Here is a 20346-nt window from a genome sequence, read left to right on the forward strand (position 1 = left end):
ATTTTCAGAATAATTGTCAGGTGGAAGAAGGCTGTCCTAGAGACTTGCTTTATATGTGAAGTAAAGGACAAGTCCTGGTCAAAAATGACACCAAGGTTTCTGACTGTAGCACTGGAGGCCAAGGTGATGTCATCCAGAGTCAGTATATTATCACATAGTGTATCTCTGAGGTGGTTTGGGCCAATTACAATAACTTCAGTTTGTCTGAATTTAAGAGTAAGAAATTACTGGTCATCCAGGTTTTTATGTCCTTAAGACACACCTGAAGCTTGGCTACCTGGTTAGTCTCACCTGGCTTCATGGATAAGTACAGCTGGGTGTCATCTGCATAACAATGGACATTTATCTGGTGCCTCCTAATAATGTTTCCTAGAGGAAGCATATATAGAGTGAAAAGTATTGGTCCTAGTCAAGACTGACTTTGTTGTGCATAGAAGAGTCATTATTAACATGAACAAACTGGAATCTATCTGACAAATATGACTTAAACCAGCTTAGTGCGGTTCCTTTTTTAACAGTCTGACATTACTTCAAACTTTTAAGTTTCTTCATTATCAGAAAAAAGCAAAGATAACTGATTTTAAACTAAAGACATAATAATTCCTGCACTTTTTTGGCTGACCCTTAATATGGGGAAATTGATTGAAAACAGGAGTGAAAATGGTTCCATGTATTTACACTCTATCTTAACTCCACATACCTTTAGATGAAAAGACCTCAACTTAAATATGATGGAAAATTTAGGGTTTTCCACTGCTGGGTTTTTATCCTTCAAAATCTACATTTCTTGACCAAGTACATCACAGGGCCTGACAGCAGTCAGCTCACACTTCTTGCCTCTCAAAGGATGAAGCTGAAATTGTTATCCTGTAATTGTTTTCCTGTTATGAACAAATCCCATGAAAAGACCAAAATACTTACAGGTATTGTGTGACTAATAATAGAGGATATATCTTATTCCTCTGGGCCATAGATCTCCATTGTTTCCAAAAACGATTCAAATATATCAGTGAGACTCTGTTGCAGTGGGTAACATCTTCTTGATCACCACACTGTAGTTTGAGTCAATCCCACAGACACTGTCCTGCTGCTGGAAATATGTGGATTAATCCACTACTAAAAATAGTTCCCAGTGAATGCACTGCTTCCTCCTGTTTGAGTGAAGTTTTTTTTTTAAATGACAGTGCCCAACTATTTCAGGAAATAACTGAGCCTATTTTGATTTAACTATATATTTCTGTGGTGTTTTTTTAAATGTTTTTTTCAGGAAGAACCAATGGACTCGAGAGATCAACAAACACATTGTTTTTGCAATTAAGTGAGCAGCAGATATTAGAGATCTAATCAAATTCACCATCCATATAACATTTCCAGAACAACATAAAACCTGATCAGTCATAAATGTCATTAATCAGGAGAGGATTTATTAAACAGCACAAAAGTCTTGATATTTCCACATGTACACAAAATCATATATCCCCAAAACCAAAGTTACATCCTCCTTTCTGTAACGGGATCCAAGTCATTTTAATGTGATAATAAGACAGATTATATAAGCCACATATCAATAAACCATTTACACTTGAACTGACCAGTCTACAGTATTAAGACACAAAGATGTTAAACAGTTGCTCTGTAGAGTCAAAACCAAAAGATATTTTCATTAATCCCGGTTATTGTAGATATAAAAGAAACTCTACTCAATCTAATATGTTATTTACATCTGTCTTCTAAAAACAGTTCTTTAAACTTGGTGTGGGACCAAATTAAAAAATTTAAACATCATTTGTTTGGCAGAGAACGTGATGCTGGAGTCTTAACATGCAACTAAATTAGTCTGTTTTATGAGAAACTCACTCATTTACAGTTTCACCTGATAAAAAATGTCAAAGAACAAAATACCACAAGGTCCTGCAACAGCACAATTACAGGCGTGGGTCTGATGGTGCACATGCTCCTCCAAGTTCTGCTTCCTGTTTCTTCTTGAGTTATGAGGATGAGTTACAGTGGAATAACATCAGGGCTACACACTGCTTGTGTCTAAATCACACAAAGTCACAACCCAAATGTTGACAGTGGGATCGAGTATGGACATACTCCTCCTTGAGACACATTTTTCTCGATTTATTTTGTAAGAATCACAAGAAAATATATTAAAATATATTTGTCATCGCAAGCCACTTCTGCACTTTCTCCCTGACACCACATGAACAGAACAGAGCTGATGTGAACTTGACCAAATCTGAAAGAAAAGGAATAAAGGCATAAAAACCAACACTCGGTCTGCAGTATGTTAATAAAGACACATTGAGCTACAATTTCACATTCTAGTGGTGGAATGAAGAATGCTCTAACAGTCACCTACACATTAAAGCTCTGTCTGAATTGTGCTTCTGTCTGGTGTTTGACAGGCACATTCTGAGGATCTGGGTTTCATGTTCTCAGGGACTGAACACCTCAGGTTGAGCACAACTGTGCCATCTTTTTTTTGCATATGCATACTTCTGAAGGGTAAGTTTTAGGGTACCTAGTAGAGGTCTTCACAGGTCCAACATGAGCCTCAGAGAAAGCCTGATGTAAATTAACTCCGAAAAATGACCCCATTAGAAGAGACTGCAGAATAATCACCTGATCCAGAATGTTGTAAACGAGTAAATGAGCATTAAAAAACATGAATATATCACAGTTTTCCTGCAATCATGATTCTGTCAGTAGAGTCTGCTTGGATCCGCAGACCAGAGATCTTCAGTAACAGAACACAATCCCATCTGACCAGATTCGACTCAAAATCATCTGGACTCAGGTGGAGCACAACGGAATCTGCCTCAAAAACTCAGAACACCATCAACATTTGACTTTGAAAATGTGATAAAAATATATTAAATAAATACTTTTCACTTTCGAACAACACACAACAAATTGTTATTAAACAATCCCTTGAATCTGTTTATTGAAGCACTGACTAAGATACGCAGTGATCAGGACATTTCAGTGGAAATGACCTTTAACATATCTCCGGTATCTCTGTACTGATGCCAACATGTATGACCCATCCATCATGAGCTTATATCAGCTGATAATACTGGCTGGCTAATTTATCAGCCAGGTTTCAGACCTGGATCAGGTCTTATATACCAAGAACTCCGTGGACTTGTGAGGACCTCTACTTTGTGGTTACCTCCTGCCCCTCCCTTTATAGATCCTTCCTGAAATCTTGCGTGGCGTTAGAAATAAAGAATAAAATACGTCCATGTTCATGTCTGGTTTGAGGCCCTTAATCAGTAAATATGGAAATGCAACACAGTTTAGTGTGTGTGTGGCCAATAATGACTAACAACTGAAATTGTGGGGCTGAGGATGCTGTATTGTTTCTACAGTTTGTCAGTGTCAAACTTTAAAAATAAGAAAACCTTCTCACCGCTAACAAACAAAAAACAGCTTCATTATTTGGTTTTTAATCATGTGTCTTTGTCCCATCAGGATCTAAACATGGCTTCAAAACCCAGCCACAATTTTTTATAACTTACCAGAAAAAAAAACAACAAAAAAAAAACATTATGCTTGGACTTAATTATGAACTTCAGTTAAAATGCAACTCAAATAGTGGATTCATCTAGTTGCAGGTTAATATATTAAAAAGAAAAAAAAAAAACACAGCAGAAATGAGAACTCTTCCAAACAAAAGAATGAAGGGTTTTTAAATGTGGAAATCTCAAGTCTTGATGAGAAACATCAATTATTACTGCATTTTAAGGCCTCAACACATCTGTTGCTCTGTCCTTACTTAACCTGTTCAAGAAAGATTATTAACACCAACATAAAAGCAAACATCATCTCATCAAATACAGAAACAAGCCATGAACAAACTGCACCAAGAAGATCTGGAAAGAAACATAAATAAATACATCTATCATTAAAGGACGTGAGGGGTTACAATATTAAGGCAATGCAGTTGCATGTTCTTGGTGTTTTCTCTCATGGAATTCTGGACATTTAAAAAGAAAAGCAAATATCACACTTAATTAAATAAACTCTTCATTTGAACATAAACAAAAAAAAATCTTAAGGGTTTCAGCATCCACAAAACCTGACAGCAATTCATCTGGAGTCACACACCCTGCTCTCCACAGTAGCACTGGACCCTACATCCTCACCAGACACCCTGCTTTACTTCTACCGTTCTTTATGTTGTCAAACACTGCAGTGGTGCAATCGAACAACCTCGTTTGGAGAACTCTTATGCCCAGGACACAAGGCCTGCGTTACATGTGCACGACAGCTATCTTGCTGAACTGTGTCCAGAGAGAGTACACAGGTAAAATACTGCCCTTAACCTGTTAAATTACTGACACAACATAATTATAATGTACGTTGGGTTTCTGCTATGACTGTACAGTATGAGGCCTCGACTGTCTCCACATGCTGATGCTAAAATGGTTTAAAAAAATAACACTGTATATTTTTTTTTATGTCTGTGCCATTCAGCCTACACATTGACACTATAATGAAACATGTCTGTTTGATGTAACGTTGCTGGTAATGATGTCAATATGACCATCAACAGATCTTTTCCCTGTCTGTTTTTGCAGGGAACTATGCACACCATGCATGGAAATAGGTGAGATACTGAAACTTGTGCGTCTCATGCAGGCTGTGTGGACGCTCTTATGCAGTAACAAATGAAAACCCAGATATTCTGCAACCACCATGCACACATGACGCAAGCAGTATGTCCCAGGCCTTTAGCGTTTATTTCCCCTGTACAGTCATTACAATACTCAAGGTTGCCTCTGAAAAAAGGAATTACATCCTGTGACGTGGGCAAGTAACAGCTGGTGCTGGGGACAAATGAAATAAAACAACTAGAATTTAAAATAAACAGCCAGTAAATGATGAGGGAGAAATAAGAATGGATTAAAGACTGTGTGGTCCAGAGGATCGGTCACACCCCTCTCTAGTGAATGTAGGCTCTGTAGACTGCAGAAATATCATTGTCTGACTGGTCCAGTGCCTTAGCCCTCTTGTAAACCTGCACAGGAACAGAAAAAAAACAAGAGTTTCAGTTGTATTGCAGATTCTTGCTTCACTCCTATGATTATTTTAGCATTTATTCACATCTTGGTAGAAAGGAGAGAGATATTGTTAGATCTGATGATCCAGTGTTTTAGACATCTGTACCCAGGTGTCCATAGTCTAGTCTGGATGCAGCTGATTTCCTCAAGACTGGGAGATAATGCTGTGCTTTATACTACTTTCTTTCAAAGATGAGCCAGTGGAACATACATGGGATTATTAAAATAGAAAGGAGAAATAGAAATAAAATCTTGAGGTTTTTATAACCTTGAGAGCATGAACATGTATGTGTACAGTCAGCCAGAGATACCAAGATATTTTCTGTGACAAATTTAATTTTGTCACAGATGGTGGAGCTACAGGAAAAACGACAACAGGCAGAACAAACAAATACAAACCTTTAGTGTAACAGAAAAATCTGGCGTGATGACCATGAATGCACCTCAGCACAACACATCACGTCAAACCAACCACTCTGCTGCTCTCACTTTCCCTCCTCTAAAAGTAGGTAGTGTTGTTCAAAATCAAATCAAAATCAAACACTGCTATTCATTCATTAAGTATTTACAATCACTACAGTCAGTAGAACTCGTCATTTCCTGTTGATGTTTCACATTAAAGCTCACCAGGGAAGGACGACCTTTAACACGTATCATGGCAGCTGAACAGCAACATAAAAATGGCAACGTAGAAGTGACAGGAAACAATGAATGAATGAATAAGTGAATGAAAAACAGTTTAGAATAGTCAGTATGGCATTAAGGCTACCACTGATTATTTTCATCACTGATTAACCTAACAGTAATTTTCTCAAGTTGACGGTTTGGTTTTGCTTGCCTATCTGTAAAAGTCACCGAACACCATGGGTACACAGTACACTCACTGGTATAGTGCGTGAATTCCAACAGAGTAGTGTTCAAAATCAAACACTACTGCTGTGCACTTATTGAAATGATCAAAACCTGTGTGTATGTCTATTTCAGTTTGCGAAATTGACAACGTAATTGAAAACTATTTTAGAAACACTGTATCTTGATAATACGTTAATGTGCATATTCATAACATCATTGTGTTGACCTTTGACCATTTGGATGTAAAATCTCATCACTTCACCATTTTAACCCATTAGACATTTGAGTAAAATTGCATCATAATTAGCATAACAATTCTCAAGCTATGGCCAAAAACATGTTTTTTGAGATCACCTTGTCCTTTGACCAAAATCTCTGAGAGTCAAAGTCAATGTTTGGACCAAATTTAAGGAAATTCCCTCAAGGCGTTACTGAGGTAATGCATTCATCAGAACGTGTTGGAGAGACCACCTGAAAACCTCTGGTCTGGACTGTTGCTGATGTGGAGACATAAAAAGTCTACAACAGAAAAAAAAAGCACACAGTGGTACCTCATTGGCAGCTGCGGCCATTGGGGTTGGATGATTGGCCATGTCGCCCATGGAGATGGCTAGCCTCAGATCCTTCTGAATATGTTTCAAATAGTAGTCTGGCTTAAAGTTGCCCTGTAAAATATCTGGAAGATATGGGAAGAAGGTTATCGTAAGTGCAAAATCCAAAATTATTGTATAATTTTTCCAGTTTGGGTTTAAGTCATGGTGGCAGCAGGTCAAGCAAGGTAGTCCAGACACGCCTATGCCAAGGGACATTTTTTCAGCTCCTCCTGGGAGTCCTGAGGCGTCCTCTGGCCAAATGATATATATAATCTCTCCAGTGTGTTCTGGGTCTACCCCGGGGTCTCCTACCAGTTGGATGGGAGGCCACAGGGAGAAGCTCCCAGCTCATCCTCACTATACATTGCCATGTGGTCTCCCTCTCCAGCTGATCCAATGTAGCACAAGGTGGTGATCGGTTGAGGGTTCTGATCCCCTCCTCACCCAAGCATCCAAAACATACGGCTGCAGATCAGGCCTAAGGTGTTCTGGTATGAAGTAGACCGGTTGACTTTAGGCAGGCCATTCCTCCTACTCACTCCCCTCCATCTTCTTCCATCATTACCCATGAGTGTTGAAATCCCCCAGGAAACCTGTAGAGTCCCAGGTGGTACCCTTCCAGGATGCAACCCACAGATTCCAAGAAGCCTGGATACTCCTAACTGCTGTTAGGTGCAAAAATGATAGAGTCCAGCCCCTCTCCAGGAGTTTGGTTCCAGAGCCGTGCACTGCCCCTGCCACTGCGACCCGACCGGATTAAAGGGTTGAAAATGGATGGATGGGCGGACTTTGTTTCATAGTATCTGTCTGACAATGTTCATTTAAAGAATTTTTCTACGGCCTGAAGCTCAAAATGTTACCATTTAAGATTAAATGAGAAAATGAAAAAATAACCACAATGGAAAAAAAAACAAAAAAAAAAAAACCCACCAACATGTTGACTTACTTTGACATTTCTGGTCCACAAAGGTGCTCGCCATCTGGCCCTGGCAGAGGATGTCCAGGAAGGTCTGCTGTGATTGGCCAGTGGCCTGGGCCAGAGTTAGCCCCTCTGCAATGGTGGCCATGAAGCTGCCCTGCACCATGTTGAGGATCAGCATCATCCTTGCTGCATTTCCTGCTTCACCTACACACACACACACACACACACACACACACACACACACACACACACACACACACACACACACACACACACACACACACACACACACACACACACACACAAGAGAAATATGCACCAATCTCCAAATTGAAATTGTCAATGTGCCCAAGCCGAAATTTCCCGGAACTGTGGTCAACCACAGAGCATACACTGTGCAGTTAAAGCTCAATTAATGTCCACAAAATGTACAGTCTGGTTGAGCATTCTGAACAAATGAACAGAAACTGGAAACCAGAAGTGAGACTTGGATCTGGACGAAGTTTTACTGATGTCCTTCAATTGTAAGTTGCTATGGACAAAAGCGTCAAATGAGTAAATGTAAGTGTAAATGTAATCTGAAATGTCAGAGATACACATACACCTGTACACCTGCTCTTTCATGCAATTAACCAATTATGTGGCAGCAGTGCATAAACTCCTGCAGATACAGGTCAGGGGCTTCAGTTAATGCTCCAACATAAAAATGAGGACTCAGTGACTGTGATGTCACTTTATGCCAAAAAAGGGTTCCATCTCTTTCTTCTGTAAAACTCTACAGACCAGGACGGGTCTGATAACCTCACCTGTACATGTTCATTACAACTTTGTTAAAACTATTGTGGGTGTCTCCCACAGTACACAATCTCAAACTAAATGAATCATATTAAAATTGCGATCTGGATTCATACCGCAATGTGATCTTATTCTTTAATGACAATGACTTTCATTAGGGACATCAGCTGCATCAAAACAAGCGCTCCTACTTTCTCCCTCAACAAGTGACAAAGCAGTGTTACATGGTACAGAGCAGCAGAAAATAAACTCAGTGAAAGATACCAGCGAATGACAGTGAGAGAAAAGTTGTGTAAGGACAAATAAAAATCCAATCCACAAAGGTTGTGTATGGAAGAGAAGACAAGAACCTGAAGTTGATTGTCTTTATCTTCAGTGTCTGATTCATGAAGCTGTTTAAACACTTTTGCTTATGAAGCTACAAACAGGAGCACTGATGATGTGAAGCCAATGATGACGTGCCAGTCTTGTATCGGACTGTGTGAGTTCAATGAGTGCTGATGAGTTCAAAGCAAGAAAATCGTGATATTCATTTTATCCAGAATCATGAAGTCCTCTCAACACTGAAGCCCATTTCATCAGTGTAATATATCATGGGCTGTCCACATCATTCCACCCTACGTACCCAGGAAGAAGGAAGTCTTGCCCATGGCCTGGAAGCAGCTGCTGCAGTCCTCATAGACTGTTCTGTCTCCAGCTGCCAGGATGACCAGCATCCCATCATTGGAGAGCTGCTGACTTCCTGCCACTGGAGCCTCCAGGAATCGGCCGCCCCGCGACGTGATCACCTGCCAATTTAAAAATGCAATTTAAAACAGTAATACTTACAATCTTTGTGTAATTTAGATTTTTTCAAGAATTGTGGACTCTTTGGTGTGTGTGTGTGTGTGTGTGTGTGTATAACATTGTATACCTGTGAGAGTTCTGTGATGGTCTCTGGGTCTACAGTGGACATCTCTATGTAGCATTTGCCTGGCCTGATTCCCTGCAGCACTCCACTGGGTCCCAACACCAACTACAGAGCAATAGACAAAGAAATGGAGAAGGTTTTACCCATAAGCCAGTAATTCAAACGTGAACAGGAAGCCATTTACTGTAGATGAGAACATACTCACATCCCTGGCAGCCTTTGGGTCAGAGACACAGGAGAAAGTGATGTCACACATGGAAGCCACTTCTGCAGGAGTCCGGCCTAACCTGGCCCCCTCCTGGATGAACAGGTCACACTGGAACACAGCAGGCAGGAGTCATCAGCAGCATGCAAACACACATCTACATGATCACCCTACAGTTTGACAACATATGCACCCATGGAGTTTGCATTGTTTACATTCAGTGTTACTCACTAAGACACACTATATCGTGTGTATCCTTGAGGTCTAGCAAAAGTGTCAAGTGCATTCCCTCCTAATAAAACATTTGCAAAGCTTATTTGTCAAGTATTTTAATCCTGCTGTGTTTACATCCATCCATTCTTGCTGCCTTTTCTGCCACATTGCAAGGTTTCTTGGTGCATTATTGCCAACAGTAGATCACTGGAAATATGTGAAAACATTTGCAGCAATGTGCATTGCATCACATTTCATCAGTGTCCTCATGAATGAGACGAACAAACAGAGGTCCAACAAATAACTAGAACTACTGCCTTGTGGTTGTATGCCTCTGTGACTAAAACTTTTTTCAAATTACATCTGAGTTATATAAAATTTGTCATAATTATGTGTCATTGCTGTGTGAAGTCTTGAGTAATGGCTAAAAAGTGTTTTGTGAAGTCACACTGACCTTGACCTTTGACCACCAAAATCTAATCAGTTTGTCCTTAAGTCCAGGTGAATGTTTTTAGCAATTTTGAAGAAATTTCCTCAAAGCATTACAGAGATATTGCATTCACAAGGACAAAACCTTAGCAGCACTACAGGTCACAAACTCCACAGGGAACCTTTAAGGGTCAGATCAGTGTTGTTCACCTCCTGCATGATAAATGTGATGCTGTTTGAAAGCACCATTTACTGTAGAATTGGTCAATGCCTTGTCTTCAGGAAAGCATTAAACAAAATTGATTCTAATGTGAAATCAGTTTCCACAAGGATATGAATCTTCTGTGTTCCACCTCCAAAGTTTCTTTTTGGATTGTGCATTGTTCACAATTAACTGCTTCTCTCTCAGCAGCTTGACTTTCCTCCCTCTGTGTGAATTGGTGTTCTTGGTCTCGCTCTTGTGTTTATGTAGTCAGCTGCTTAAAAAGCCTATAATTATTACAGCGATACTAACTAAAAGGCATTTTGAACCTATAGTTTACTGTAATTGGATGTGACATCACTTTCTTGTGCGACAGTGGCTGTGTGCTGCATTACACACCTTTTCTGCTGTGCGATTCCACACTGTGACAACATGACCCATTTTCAGCAGGTTGGAAACTATTCCGCTACCCATCAGCCCCAGACCCAGGAAGCCTATCCTGGAAGGCAAAGTCCAAGAAGAGTAAATGATGAAATGAAAATTGGCATTGATGCACACTCACTGAGCACTTTATTAGGAACACCTGTAAACCTGCTCACTCAAGAAATTATCCAATCACCCAATCATTTCGCAGCAGTCCATAGACAGCAGATACAGGCCAGGAGCTTCAGTTAATGCTCAAACATCAGATCAGAATGAGGAAAAATGTGATCTCAGTGACTTTGACTGTGACATGATTGTTGGTGTCAGACGGCTGATTTGAGTGTTTTCTGAAACTGCTGATCTCCTGGATTTCCTTCCTTTCTGCTGGACCTTTGGGATGTGGTAGAACAGGAGATTGGCAGCACAAACGTGCAGCTGACAAATCTGCAGAAATTATGTGATGCAGTCGTGTCAACATGGAGCAGAGTCTCAGGGGAAAGTTTTCAACATCTGGTGGATCCATGACATGAAGAACTGAGACTGTCTGAGAGCAAAGGTAGGAACTACCAAATGTAAGTGTTGCGTTCCTAATAAAGCGCTTGAAAAATCCATGGAACCCTTAAAAATAACAACAGAATTAAGTGATACATCAGTAATACATAGGCGTTAACCTTCTGATCCCTTTCCAACTAAATTTAGTCAGTTATTGTGATAATGGTGTTCAAAACTGCTGGAGTAAGGATGTGCTAATACCTTTTATCTGTGGGTGTGATGCTGCCATTGATGGCTGTGCTGTCTGCTGCTTGGATAGATGTTGACCCTGTGTCCTACACAATCAAAAACAACACAGTCAGCATCATCCTCAAGGAAACACAGAGTCATACCTAGGTTTGCTACACATTATGTATAGAACGAAAACATGCTGGTGAAATTTTGTTATTGAACACATGATGTAAAGCAAATCAAGTAACAAGATTTATTCATATTAAAGACGCCCTCCAATGAAAATCAATCAATCACTGTTAACACCCATATGAGGTTTGACATAATGCCAGACATATGATGAGTGAAATAATCAGTCAACACCATGACTGAGTGTTTCCCCCTTGAACTGCAGTGAATAAATAACAGTCTCATAAAAACAGATTCAGACAGCCAGGGATTCATACGTCATAGAACTTAAGGAACCAATCCTGTCAACTTGTGGGGATGGGGCTAAATACACCTGAAACCTTGTCGGTACAGAGAGCCAGAGTTAGCATTAGCACAACCACTAACACTGTGTCAGCCACTGCCAGTTACAAGCTAACAAACAACATAAACAAATAAAAGATGCTAACTATGCTAACCGTTCCGATCCGTCTGCTAGTCTCTGATTCTGGTCTCAACAGACTCCTCATCTGAGTCTGGGTCTGACTGAGGCTCAAACATGAGGCTGAGTCTCTCTGATGTTTCCTCCTCTGACCATCTTCATACTCTCTGTTCTTTCACTTGGAGCAAGCAGGTGGTGGGCAGGGCTCGAGGCCTGGTCCAGGTTTCTCAGGAAGTCAGAGTAGTCACACCAGTTTTCTATTTTTTTGCACTTCTTATGTGTGAAAACAATGGTGAACTAAATATTAGCAGAGGATTTTTATAGAGCTTCAACCATGTCTAGAGAGGAGCATTAATGTAAATCCATTGAAGTTTAAACATTTTGACCAGTTAGTATCAGTTACCTCTTCAATGATCTTCAGGCGCTTGCTAATGGGTTCCATTGATGAGGCTGGCTGTGAACAAAGAGGAGATGATCAATTAACTCCAAACACTTGTCAAACTGCAAGTTCACATCAGAGTCTCCAACTTAAGTAAAACTAACGACATGATTACAAAATTATGTAGTAAACATTTTATGAAATGAGTTACTAACAAACAGCACTAAATGCAGCTGAGTAACATTTAGATGACACCTGGTCAGTATTAGTAATAAGTGGTGTTTTATTTTTGTTCTTTTTGATTACTATTTGATATGAAATTACTTTTCACAAGTGCTACATAATAAACATGGGCCTGTGCTCAGGGACATTTAGTGCTGACTGTAAAAATGTAATCAAGGAAAACCCCAGCAGGCTTTACCTGCAGGCTGTTTCAGTTTAACTGTTAGAGGCCCACATTAGGGGGTGGGTTTCGGTGGGGATGGGGTAGAGGAGGGAGGGAGGGTATTCGTGCCATGAGAAACACTACTGCCTTCAGGAAACTCAGCTTGTGTGTGTTGAGACAGGAGCAACGAAGATAATGCAAGGTGCTACATTAACATTTTATTCTATTGATCAAACCAGAACTAAGCTGAAGCATTCAGAGACAAACACGTCTACAGAGTCTCAGACTGGCTATCAAATGAGATCTGAAGTGAAGAGGTGAAAGACAACATACAATCCATTCCTCTAACTGAACCTGAAAAGAAAAGAAAACATTTTAAAGGTGCAGAGGTGACAGTGTTGAGCAACATGCTTCCTCATACCTTCTCAGACTGGCTGAGTAGGAAGTGATGGAAATGTGGGTCGTCCTTCACAGGCTGCAACACAGGAAGAGTTCAATGGGACAGTGCTCTCTGTGCATGTGGATATGTCTCGGCCTGACACAACATAATGTGCAGAAACCCTCGAGTCTACACTGCACAGTGCTGACACATCAGGGCTCCAATCATGGTCTTTTTCTTTTTCTGGTCACAAATTTGGGAGGGGTCCCATCCATTGCCTACAAATAGGATTGTGCTTTTAACTGTTGATGAAAAAAGGCTAATCAAACCAATGAGAACCCTGAGTGTATTCAACTGCTGCACAATTAATTTCAGTGGAAAAAAACCCCAGTCCATTAGCCACATTGGTTGAGCGTTAAAATACTCACACCAACACAAAGCAAGAACAGTTCGCTATTGATGTACCTCTGGTTCTGTCGAATAGCAACGTTTTACAACTGACACAACTGATGGGTGCTTTATATAGTGAATGGAATGACTGATTTTGAAATGACAAATCCAGGCAATGTCCACTATTCTCTTTTTACATTCATTTATACCAGTAATGCCTTGATCACTGTGTACTCTTCCAGCCAAAACCTGAAAATGACTTGAACATAATAAAGTATATGATAATCATATGAAACATTTTAGTGTGTGGTTATCAGGTGACACAGAGAAAAGAAGTCACCTTTTTGGTGAGAGGTGTGTGAGAGTGGCTGAGGGTGAGTCCTCTGAAACCAGACAGTATTGATCCAATACTTTAGGTACCGTGCACTTCTATTAAAATGATCAGTGCAACTCACAAAGCCGGTCACTGTCTGCTTCTCTATATGTGAGTGGAAACTGTACAAGTTTGTACCACTCCCAAATGCACACTTACATGAGTTTGCAACAATTGAACAAACTGAATTTTGATTTCTTCAGCAGCAAAATATGACCACAATATGTTGCAGTATTGTAGACGAAGGAAATGGTAGTGTTTTGCATTCAATAACTGAAACAAGGAAATGCACCAATTCTGTTTACATCTGAACAGCCGATGAAGAAGGCTGACAGCAGAGCAGCAGCAGCTGGCAGTGCAAGCTCTCTACTGGTTGAGTTGTATTAACTCACTACATTCAAAAAAAGTTATAAAGGACTGCACTGTTTCAACTCTGAAAGAATAACTACTTACTGTATAATGATGGAAAATCAGGTATTTTGGGCTCATTATACATTATTTGATGCAGTTTTTTGAATTCCACAGTTGTTGCAAAACTCACCATGTTTGGTGGTTGTGAAAATGTTTCCACTGACATAAAGAAGACCAGTTAATGACTCATCTTTTATTTGGGGGTGCAATGTTTCTGCACACACAAACACAAGCCTGGTGGTCATACTGGTTTAAGAGCATTTTATTGAGGAGTGGTCATCAACCCTGGTCCTGAGGAACTGGCTGCTAATGGAAATCAGCAAGCCAACCAGGAAAATGCACTTTTCTGGGTGAACTCAACCAAACCTCAGCCTCCTTTTGGGCCTCCACATACAGAGTTGGTGACCATCTCAAGAGCACACAACAAACACGCAGTTTCAGTAGTCAAGAGTGAGCACCAAACAGGTCAGAAGGGAAAGGTCTGCAGTTGTTGGTGATTAAAGCCAAAGGTTAAGATCAGGTAGAAGAACAGCAAGGCAAGGCAAGGCAGGCTTGGTGGGAAGGGGGGTTCACCTACACTGCTTTCCCATTTGAATCCTGAGACAGGTCCAGCCCCCAGCCTCTCAACAGTGGATGGCTCGGGGTCAGAGTCAGTTAAGTCCTTAAGGAGGAGAGAGACACATATTCACCTTCTAAATCAAAGGGTGAATTTGCAGAGGTTCATGTCTGCTGTAGTAGGGGATGCTTCTCTGTTATACATGGAGGACATGATGTTGAGTGAATTCCATTCACCTCCACTGTTAGAGTGTAGGCAGAAATCTTAGACAGACAGGCATCTCAAAACCTGGACAAACAACACCAGACTGATCTGCATGGATAGAGACCACTAGAAGTAGGAGAGAAATTATGTTGTTGTAATTTGGGTGAACCAACTCTTTATGTATAGGCACTGATGTCAGGTGGCTGCTGTTACACTACAGGTATCACCCAGGTTGACATGTCCTACTTGACAGTGTCATAAAACTGAGGTAAAAACTCAGTTTATGAAATGGACATGCCTAAAGAACTAAATGACAGCTGGGTTACGCCAACCAGACACTGTGAGTATGCATCACTTTGATGAACTGCAGAAACTAACCGGAAAACAAAAAAGGTAGTGATGAAACCTGATGTCATTTACCTTGACCATGACCTTTTTCACAGCAGGAACATTACAGTGTATTACCTGGGGATTTCAATACTGTGAACTTTTACTGTGCAAAGCCTTGGTACAAGGTTCCTTTATGTTTCTGCTGTATTTGAACTTGGTTTATTCAGGAGTTACTAAGTTGAATTAAGGCTTAACTACTACATTAAGTGCAGTTTAATACCCATTGCATGATCATACTGACCAAAGTATGAAGGAAAACCAGTGGGGATGATATGGTCTACAATTTTTAATCATCATACCCAATTTTTACAGTACATCTCAGCAATTAAACCAATAGTTCTTAATGTACTGATTAAATTACCATGACCTGGAGTAAAAAGCAAAAAAAAAAATTGATGGATAGATGAACCCACTGGTTCTCAAACGTTTTAATGCCCCCACATCCTAGCATACGAGTACTTTCATTTGTTAATGTCACCACATGAATCATACTTAGGGTCCTTTAAACATTCTTCCCCTGCAGGGGCTCTATGCCACACCACCTACTAAGGCCTTTTTGTAGAAACTGAGTTAATTTAATTTGAGACTTCAAGATCTTCAGATACCATGCTTACAAACTGGGACTAGCACCACAGGAGTGATCCTGGGACAGGATGTGGTTTTCTTTCAGGTTTATGTGAACAAGAGATACAAAATTATATGCTGATGGGGAATCAAGGACACTACTAGGGCTGGCACAAGCCAGTCAGTAGCCCAGAACCTCAAATCACTTTGTAATCTTGTTTAATCTTTCTCACTTTCCCTGTACTGTATCGTTGTGTGTTGTATCCCCTGTTCTGCCAGATGCTGAGAAATCATCTGTTTCACCTTTTGGCTTTTAACTGCTGACTCCAGCTCCCTCTAAATGTACTCCTCTCTGCAAAGACTAATGAGGGCCTTGAGGTACTGATTGTCCTGTCCAGTGGAGATGCAGTAGTAAAATGGGGCTGATGGCAACATTGTTATTCCTGACCCCAAACTGTCTATGGTTATGTCATGGATAATTGTTTCTTGTATGCCTCATTATTATTTTTTGAGATTCTTGAGAGGAATGTTGTACATTAGTGGATCATGACACAGACTAAAATCTTAACTGAGTACATTAATACTGGAAAATCTGAATTTCCCATGAGATTAATAAAGTTTTTTCTTTCTTTCTTTCCTTCCATCTATCCATATATTCCCTTATCTATTTGTTATCTTTTCTAAATGCTGAACATCTTACAACAGTAAAAATCAATTTAACTAATGTTGAGAGACAAAGTTTTTAACTTGTCAGTGTCCAACTGACCTTCTCAGAGGGGTCCTTCAGGGCACTAAGATCTTCATCATCCTCCTCCAGTATTTTCAGTGGCTTGTTAGGTGTCTTCTTTCCTTTTGGGTCTCCTTTGCCATCTGAGTTCTGCCAAAAACACAGACTATCATTAATTTGTGCTCCTATCTTAACAAACAAGAGAGCAGTCTGATAACTTTTTAGCATGGCTTTAAAATCAGTCTGAGCCTGATTCTGGTGGGCAGAAGATCTGCACACCTGAATAAACATATGCTGAGACTGAATGTGATACCCAGGAATATTCCACGGTAGAGGTCTGGAAGAGCAGGAGTCATTAAGAAGAGTCTCACTTCGTTATTTTTTAAAATTAGATTTAATCAGCTGCATTGGTGGAAACTAGAACGCAATGATTATTCAATTAATTGATTAGTCAGTCAAACATTAATTGGCATCTATTTTCATAATTGATTCAACTGCTGCTGCAGCAGCAAACACATCAAGTCTTGTGTTTTAGTGTCTTTACTACCATTGACATTATCATCATCTGTGAAAACAGATTCTGATGCAATGACCGACACGGTTCACTTTGTTTGCTCCACAACCGATAATTTGAGTCATCAGTATTTAGAGAGAAGCTCTAGTACTTTCAGGTGGATTAAAGGGATATACAACAAACAGTCTGCCTGTCTGAAGGAATGAATTTACCAAAAACATAGACATTTCTTAAATTAGGTCAGTGACACATTCATCACGTCCCATCATTAAACTCATTATACTGTGAAATTCACAGACAAGTTACATCTCATCAAACTGTGATGCCTGGTGTTTGTGAATGAAATGCTAAACATATACTTTACGGTAAACCCATTGTACATTAACCTGTAACCTTGGAAACAATAACAAAGACACCCACATTCGCTCCCTGATTGGATCTTCTCAGTCAAGACTTACAGTGTTGAATGCAACCTGGATATTACAAGTATTACTGACGTTGTTGTCTTTGCTAGCAGCTATTGTGGAGTTAAATTCTGTATTTTAACTCTACAACTGTCTTTGCTGTTCCTCGTTCAGAGTGTTTTCCGTAACTAATCAACTGCAGAGTAGACAATCTGCTCTGGTTTACATCTGCACACACATGCTCAGTGTGAATGAATGGTGATGTGATATGCCTTTTAAGGTTCAGTTCTAATACAGAGCTAAAGTGGTCATCTGGAAGGAGACAGTTTCTGTTTTAAAATGAAAACATATTAGTGTGGACATAGCCTCTGTGTTTCAACATCCCCCTGCCTGAAATCCATGCCTTTGGTACATGTGAATAAAAATCAACATCTTATAGAAGTACCAAAGGAGAGTGATTTTTCCTGGATGGGAGAGAAGAAATAAAAACATTCTATAAAAGCAAGATCCATTAGAAAGTGTCTAATTAAGCGTTAGAAGATGGCGACCTCCTCACCTGTTCTTTTCCCTTTGCTTTCTTTAGGAAGTCTTCCACTGCATCAACCGCCTGCTGGAAGCGCTTTCCTTTGTTTATCTTTATCATCTCCTCTTTGTGAGCATGGTAGGGCTTCAGCTGTTCTACTTTGATCCAGGCACTGGACAGGCACACAGAAACACAGCTCTGACACAGTTGCTAGAGAAGGTATTGTGAGGTCAAAACAGGACAGAAATCTTACACTGCAAACTTACTGGTCTTCAGTTCCAAAGAATTTCACAAAGTGGCATTTTTTTCCCCTGGGCTTTTTCAGGTCCTTTGGGGGGCTTACTATCTGAAATGTAAATAAATGTTTTAGTGCAATATTAGCAAAAGAATTGTCATGTAAATGGTATGTCTTCACCCCTTACCTTTCCAGGCCATGGCGGGTAACGACCAAGCTTCCCCCTGAAAGAAGAGTGATACTTTTAGCCCTGGTTTATCTCTTGCTGGTATTGGACCATGCATACGAAATGCATCCACTATTGAAAAGTCCAGAAATCTGACATCAAATGTCTGGTCAGAGCCTTGTTCTTAAGTAGGAGAGTTTCTGATGTAATCAAAGGGTTATTAAAGGTTCCAGTACAGCTGCTTGTGTTCAGACTTCTGGGAACTTCAGCTTCTTTTTCTAAATTGAAACTGTGCCAAATCTCAGTTATCTGCACTTTAATTTCCAAGAATACCCATCTTTACTTTCTCTTTATTGTGACTGCAATTAGCGTATTTAAAAAAAATAACAGAATTACAAAACAGGTCAGCTGTAATACACTACTGGAATACAGAGATGAGGCTTTACTTTTGATATTGTGTTTATGAATAATTATAATCCCATGGTGTTTTTTAGTCAGTGGATAGGATTCTACTTTTTTTTTTTTATGTCTCTTAGTTTGCCGTTATGTCTTCATGAGTTGTACAAGAATTTCCTCTTGCCACATTACATGATTTCACAGTATCTGTCAGAGGTTTTAAATTGAGCACTACCAGCTACTACAACTACTGAATACTATTTAGCAATGTCAGCTCGGGGAACTAGAAGACCTGACAAGAGAAAACAAATAGATTCTGCTTTAATTGCTGGTGTAACGTCGATTAATCCGGACATAGTTACTTTGTGAACTGCTAATAAACAAGCCAACCTGCCCCACTTTCTCTGTAGTATATCTTACAATGTTGATGTAACAACATCATGGAAACTAGTGTTATACAGCAACATGATCTTAACGGTTTGACGTTATTCTCTGCACAAATAAGCCACATGGGTTAACCCAGATTCAGCCTCTAGAGAAAACTTGCAAATCAGCAGAAACAAACGAGAGAAAGAGCGGCTACGGTTAACACGGAAGCCGAGCAGACGCAAAGCCACCCTCAGTAGAACTCCTCTTAAGCTACGGTGCTAGCAAAGCGCGTCACAGACCACAACATGTCTACATAGTTAGGAAATTTAAAGCATTTGACGAAGCTTTAAAGATATACACGTCGTCGCGAGAACTGAAACTTATAGCTTATAACAGACAGGTTTGTGTCCGGAAAAAAACTCTCTCTTTTAGCTCCTCCGTAGCTCCTCTGCTAGCTAGCAGCTAACGACAGCTGTTGGCTGAGTCAGCTTGGTTAGCAATTTGTTTGGGTTGACCATCAACTAACCTAGTACGCGAACACTTAATTTAATTACATCTGGTTAACACTAACAAGAAACATTAGCGTTACACTAAGTGATACAACACTACTTCAGGCAATGCAAGATGTATTTAGCAGGAACGAAGGCGTTTAACAGTGTTTAAAGGTTATCTCACCACACTAGGTCCCCGATCCTTAGATGCACCGTCGCCATCTTACAACTTTAATAAAACGTCGCACTGAATGAGGGGGAAAGACAACACACACCTACTAATCACATGAGGACGAACCCTTCCTCTCTATGTAACATCCGCTACCCTACTCTCTTACGTATTGCTCTGCTCGATTATGACAAGCCTAAAAATTATATGACATACAGTAATTTAATAATAATAAAAAAATAATTAAAAAAAACAAAACTTAACGAAGAAAAAGAACTAACTAAACAAAACCAGAGGCTGTGGTGTCAAATTCGCATACAAAAACTAAAACGTTTATATATTAAATGATTCATATTGTATTTGCTCTGAATACTGAACAAGCTTTAGATTCAA

At 39.9% G+C, this 20346-nt stretch overlaps 1 protein-coding gene across 4 annotated transcripts; it reads right to left on the minus strand.

Moving 5' to 3' along the window:
• Positions 1–1402: 1402 nt before the first annotated feature.
• On the minus strand, positions 1403–20135 carry glyr1 (glyoxylate reductase 1 homolog (Arabidopsis)). Of its 4 annotated transcripts, XM_071501477.1 has the most exons (16): positions 19969–20133; positions 18550–18586; positions 18394–18473; positions 18161–18299; positions 16726–16836; positions 14823–14906; positions 13114–13167; positions 12332–12382; positions 11370–11443; positions 10593–10692; positions 9350–9460; positions 9148–9249; positions 8860–9022; positions 7464–7643; positions 6476–6600; positions 1403–5029 (listed from the first exon to the last, which is right to left on the minus strand). In XM_071501477.1, exons 1-16 carry the CDS (start codon positions 20004–20006, stop codon positions 4955–4957), a joined length of 1524 nt encoding a protein of 507 aa, XP_071357578.1. In that variant the 5' UTR covers positions 20007–20133; the 3' UTR covers positions 1403–4954. The 4 variants fall into 4 exon arrangements, with proteins under 4 accessions (XP_071357578.1, XP_071357580.1, XP_071357579.1 ...); XM_071501479.1 differs by lacking the exon at positions 14823–14906 and having other exon boundaries at positions 19969–20135; XM_071501478.1 differs by lacking the exon at positions 13114–13167 and having other exon boundaries at positions 19969–20135.
• Between the last annotated feature and the right edge of the window lie 211 nt (positions 20136–20346).

Source organism: Trachinotus anak, unplaced genomic scaffold (genome assembly GCF_046630095.1).
Source record: "Trachinotus anak isolate AG129_WGS33_773 ecotype Australia unplaced genomic scaffold, CSIRO_AGI_Tana_v1 ptg000017l, whole genome shotgun sequence".
NCBI lineage: Eukaryota > Metazoa > Chordata > Actinopteri > Carangiformes > Carangidae > Trachinotus > Trachinotus anak.

What these genes read in the sequence shown, in the direction of transcription:
- glyr1 (XM_071501477.1), bottom strand. Translation starts at nt 20,006, where the DNA reads ATGGCGACGGTGCATCTAAGGATCGGGGACCTAGTGTG. An exon ending in ACCCGCCATGGCCTGGAAAG is followed by an intron (nt 18,474 to 18,549) that starts GTAAGGGGTGAA and finishes TTTACATTTCAG; the next exon opens with ATAGTAAGCCCCCCAAAGGA. An exon ending in ATCACACCCACAGATAAAAG is followed by an intron (nt 10,693 to 11,369) that starts GTATTAGCACAT and finishes TTTGCCTTCCAG; the next exon opens with GATAGGCTTCCTGGGTCTGG.